Source organism: Elephantulus edwardii, unplaced genomic scaffold (genome assembly GCF_000299155.1).
Source record: "Elephantulus edwardii isolate Elephantulus edwardi_28Jun2011 unplaced genomic scaffold, EleEdw1.0 scaffold00124, whole genome shotgun sequence".
Taxonomy (NCBI): domain Eukaryota; kingdom Metazoa; phylum Chordata; class Mammalia; order Macroscelidea; family Macroscelididae; genus Elephantulus; species Elephantulus edwardii.
Genome location: NW_006399874.1, coordinates 3,217,464 through 3,223,152, shown reverse-complemented (window position 1 = coordinate 3,223,152; position 5,689 = coordinate 3,217,464). Strand labels below are relative to the sequence as shown.

At 38.9% G+C, this 5,689-nt stretch overlaps 1 protein-coding gene across 1 annotated transcript in view; it reads right to left on the bottom strand.

Moving 5' to 3' along the window:
• Nucleotides 1-1,643: 1,643 nt before the first annotated feature.
• Nucleotides 1,644-5,689, bottom strand: part of FAM83B (family with sequence similarity 83, member B) — a 97,310-nt gene continuing 93,264 nt past the window's right edge. Inside the window, exon 4 of the mRNA XM_006893136.1 lies at nucleotides 1,644-3,945. Within this exon, the coding sequence (XP_006893198.1) occupies nucleotides 1,644-3,945 (2,302 nt within the window). The remainder of the gene's footprint in view (nucleotides 3,946-5,689) is intronic.

Sequence of the window (5,689 nt, the reverse complement as noted above, 5' to 3'; positions counted from 1 at the left end):
TTGGCTGAATTATTACTTTAGAAAAATTAATAATAATATTCTGTTCTATCAGCTTTGCTGTTGTTAGCAAGTTGATTTCAGTTTACAGTGGCCCTCTGATGCAAAGCAGACTTGTCTTCTAGGGTTTCTTGGCTGTGATCTTCTCAGGAGCGAACTGTCAAGTCTTTCTCCTACAGAGCTGCTGGGAGGGTTCAAATCATTAAGCTTCCCTTCAGGTACCAGCCAAGTGCTTAAGTTTTCCACCACCAGGGTAACTTAGAAAGTATATAATAAGACACTTCTAATATCACGGTGATCATAGCTCTAAAATAATGTATTGTTTTTAAAATTCTCTTCTTTGTGAATAACACAATTCCAAGTTAAAAATCTCTTTAACGGACATGAAAATTTTATTACTTTAGAAAACACAAAGGGTACCTTCCAATTTGAGAATTAACAAATTAAGATAATACACTTAGTCTTTTTCCTCATTCATTCAGTCCTGTTGTTGAGTCAAAATCCATTCATAGCTGACCCTCCAGTGGTTTTTCATAGGCTAGAAATCACATGAAAGAAAACTGACTATCTTTCTCCTATGGAACTGCTGGTGGATTCGAATCACCTGCTTTTTGGATGTTTGGTTTTTGTTTTTTGTTTTTTTTCCTTCAGGGGGTTCAAATTCTTCTACCAGGGCACACAATCATGGAAGACTTAGGCCAAGTATTACTTTTGCTTATTTTCAATATTGTACTCTTAACAAAGATACAACACACTTCACTCTATTTGGCACAGTTTGAAAAAAGTAAAGAACTTGGCAAACAAAACATCTAGGTACAGTCATGTTAATCTAAGATAAAAATGTATGCACAGGTTTACATTTCTAAATATGTATGTTTGAAAGATATTATATGTCAAGTTTCCCAAATATTTGCTGGCTCGTAAAGTATGTTTGGGGTCAGAGTTCGGGGAATGCAAAGAAAAATACATAACTGATTTCAGGAAAATAAATTCCAGTGATGCCTTTTGTAGTACATGAGGCTGATACTTTATAGATATCTTAGAAAAATCAAACAACTGCTGAACTGATACTTTAAATGTTACTTTTGTTACAAAACCAAGTGCTTTGTGGAAAATTTAATAGAATGTTCATAAAATACTTCAAGCTTTCTGATAGAATTTAAATTAAAAGTAAAAACCATTTCCTCCCATTTTTCTATACCCTTAAAGATATGAAAACACCAGCCATAAAGACAATAAAGGACCACTGATCCTATTATGAACCTTTTATGTAAAAGGAAAGACTTTAGAATGAATGGTTAAAATCTAAACACCATCTCTCCACTAAAGGTGCTACTTAAGATTCAGAAAGATCTTCAGTTTGAAGAAAACAATTTAATTACTTTTTTTTTAACCATTACCATTTAAAAAAAATAGTATACTTATAAAGAAATTCCACATATGGTGTAAAACAAACAGCTAACTTATGACACAGAGAATAACACTGTCACTGTACATCAGTGCACTGCTTACCATAAAGATATCCAAAATTCTACCACATTTGAGGCTCATTACCACCTTACAAAAATGGTCCAGATTACTCTTTGAATATATATATACAACTACATTCATCCTGTATTTTAATAATAATTTAAAAGGATGATATTTCATTTATTTTTGTGAATGAAATTTCCAAACTTTTGCATAAAGCCTCGGAATTTGTTTTCATTTGGCTGATAGGAGCGATAAACGCCCGTGTTATAATTATTAAGCAGTGGGCTGGATCGGCCATAACCACTGCCCATGGTACTGGATTTCATTTCTGGGCGGTAGAGGCTGGGATTTGACAAGTTGCTGGTTGGCTGAATAGAAGTCTCAATCTTACAAAAGGGTTCAAAACGACTGTAAACGCGCCGGTCAGTTGACTGAGATCTCAGAAGGTCACTGGGCTTTGGTCTTGGAGGTACAGCTGGTCTTCTTTCAGGAGCAGCAGCTACGTTCATTTCCCTTGGATCTCGGTATTGGATCTGCTCGGTGTTAAACCTTGGGGCAGAGGCATCTCCTGCGCTGTCCAAAAACTTCCTTTCAACTGGACCAGGAGAAGGTATTATTTTACTACTTTCATCTGATGGATTTACTCCGTGGGACGGGCTAACTGCGACATCTTCCTTACTCTTGTGGAGGCTTCCCTGAGAGTTTGATGAAGAGGAACGCTTTCTCCTAGGAGATGAATCGGCTTTGGTCTCTGATTTTTTTGGGTTTTGAATCTCTTCAGCTTCAGACACAAGAGTATCAGAACTACTGCACATTCTGTAAAAGGCAGGTGCTTTATTTTTGGATAGAGTTTCCTTTTTCTCTGGGGTCAGGCTGAGTAATGACCTTAGCTTCTGAGACCCCTTTTTCAGAAAGCTTGGAGAACCCTTAACTTCCTTCTTTGAAGTCAGCTCTTTGTTGGACTCCTCTTTATTCACATCATGTAAAGCAGCGATGGAGACTGACTTGGTGGTAGGACCAGTCGGAGGATCTCTCTTGACAACCTCATCATCACCCTCTATGTTTTGGGTAACATTATGCATGCTTTTAGAACTTTTCAGTAAATCTTCTTTGGGTTTTTCTGAGTGTCTAACTCGATTCCTTGTCAGTGTGCTATAGACATAGTGCTTACTGTTTCCATGATCGACATTGCCTTTTGAGTGGTCAAAGGATGGGAAGCTTCGCCTTTTAAGCAGGTTCTCATTTTGATGGTTCTTTGGCTTTTCTGTCTGCTTGCTTGCACACAAGGTGGTATAGATATAGTTGTTTGACTCGGAATGACCATTTGTACTATGGTTTAAGACTGGGGAGTGGTTTTCAGGAACTTGCAAAGTGTGCATCTTGGGGGTGTCTGAGTGCAGTGGGGGTTTGGGGTTTGAGTCTTCCATAGGTTTTTCTGGCAAATGCTCTATACTAGTAGGGGTTTCTGGGACCTCTTTTGGTGTATCGCTTCCCTGAGAACCTATGATAGTCGAATTTGAGGATCCGGTTGTACAACTGTTAACCTCCTGCTGCTCAGGTAAAGTTGGTTTAAACACAAAAGATGAACGGAGTCGAGAATGAGTGTAAAGGGCATTGGCTTTCAAATTCTCAGAAGCATCATAGCCCTCAAAACGGTCCCCCAACATGGATCCATTTGCATCAGGGGAAGCTTCTGAATGATCATTTAAGTAGGATTCAATTCTCCAGTTACGCAGGAATGATTTTGTGGTGTTTTCCAGAGTGGGCATGCGTTGCTGCAAAAAACGAATATGATTATCTGTGCCATTAAAAGACCTACGCACATTTGAATTTCTTTCTGCAAGATTTGTTGTTTTTCTCTGGGCAAGCCGGTCAGCAAAACTCTGGGCAGGTGTGTTATGGTGGCTTTTGTAACCGCCCCGTGATGATGATGCCACACTGAGACTATCTGAAGGCCTTTTCCAATTACCAGGCAGATTATTGGTTCGGTTGAGGGCTCTGTTAAGCAGCAGATAGGGGGTGGTTTCTGGCTGTTCTCCAGCATAGCTATGTCGCTTCCAATTTTCATTTAACTGACTCGGTTGATACTGACGGGCTGCATTTGGACCATTAAAATTTGGAACAAAATGAGGTTTGTACCCATGATTCCTTATGTTAAACTTGTCATGTTCATTTAGTGGAAATATTCCTCTGTTTTTGAAGTAACTGGGATCTAGTTTGTGAATATTATCTTGTCTCCCATAAAAGTTTCTCTGACTGGAAACGGAAGCTAACGAAGACACAGAACGCTGGTAACTTCCGTTCTCCCAGAGGTTTTTGCCGTGTTTCACCCTTAAAGACTCCTCCTGAGCAAATGAACTGGGGACACAGGATCTGGCATACAGGGTTCGAAATTCTTCATCAAAGGACTCGACCAGTTGTCCTGTGATCATCTGAACCATGCTGAGATGAGCTTTTTCAAATGACCACATATAGCTGGAAAAAAAAATATCAAAATTGGGAAAGTTAATACAGTTAAGTTGAAAGGTCAATGATGATATATAATTTCATTAAACAAACAATGTCTCCACTGATGGCAACAGAGAAAATCTTTGTTTTCTTTTACATCTATCTTTTTGTCCCCATAGTCATATTTTTAAATATAAATTCATGCCTCAAATGACAAAATAGCTTTCATTTTGGCTTGGAAACTTGGCCAGAACATCTCCTGAGCCGAAGGATCTCAAAGAACAAGGTGGGTGTGCATTCTGCAATTCTGCTTGCCATGTTTATAAAGTATAGAATGATAGTATATTTTATATATAGCATTGTGGTGGAGTGGACAAAAGTTAGCAGTGGAGGAGAAAATGAAAAGACCTGGATTCTGCTAAGCTCTACAGCCACATAAGACTGGGTCTCTGTTCCCACAGTTCTAGGAGGAGGACATAGATTGCAAAATACTTATAATTACTTCTAATTCTGACATGCTTTAAATAGGTTTCTACTGAGAACAAACAGGTTCGTCCTGGAAAGGGTGAAACCAGGCTGCTCCTTAGAGGAAAGGATTCTGAAGCTCTGTCTGACACAGTTTGGACATGCTGCAAGGAGGGATCAGTCCTTGGAGAGTGACATTACACTTGGGAGGGTGAACAGACAGCACAAGAGAGGAAGACCCTGGATGGGATGGATTAACTCAGTGACTGGAGCAATGGGGGTGAGTGTGTTGGAGATGGTAGATAGAACAGGGTTCAGAGCTGTTGTGCGTAGTAGGGTCACTATGAATCATAGGCAACTCGATGGCACAGAGCAACTACAACACCAGCAACTGAAAGATGCCGTGTAGGAGGGTTGATATCTTAAAAAAAGTAGATCTGTGTCTTAATATGTGTAATTTAGGAGTCTAGGAGCTACAAACAGAGAGGATTGTGGGCATCAGGTGCATCCATTAAAGGGCAAATTACTGCAATCAGTGTACAAAGAAGTGAAAATGTGTGTCCCTCCCCCCCATAAACCAGAATATTCACAATGCCATTCAAAGTCTCCTGATATAATAATAGAATATTAGAAAGTGAAAGTTTATGTAAGTACTCTATGGAACTTTAAATTCCTTTCCTACACTTCAGAATGCAAAGTTATTTTCAAATTTCATGTCAAAGTTTAAATGGAAGATTTCAAAACCTAGTGTAATGTAACATACAGAGTCACCCAGCTCTAAAAGAAAGGAATTGCTACTATGCTATATGTCAAGTAATACAAAGACACAAAAGGAATGATGGAGACATTCTTCACAATGAAGATTCTTACTGTTTCTACAGAGATAACATTAGCACTGGCAAATCAAAAGATTTGAAGAATTAAAGAATAAGAATTTAAAATCTCTAAAATAGAAGTAGTAACATACAATAATCTGTTATTCTTCTTAACCCTAAACCAGCCAATTGCTATCAACATGTCTTGTCGAATCTAATTCTAAAACTTCCCTGGTCTAACTCGTTTAAAAGGGTGCTCCTGTGAATTAGTGGACAAGAAGTGGCACTGTCAACTCAAAATCAGGCAGTTCAAATATACCAGCTGTCCTTTGGGAGAATGACGAGCAATCTCCTTCTGTGTGACTTATTGTTGTTGTTGTTATGTGCCGTCGAGTCGCCTGTGACTCATAGCGACCCTATGTACAACAGCCCTAAACTCTGCTCTGTCCTGTGCCAATCGCACTGTCTCTGACACTCCCATCCCAATTATC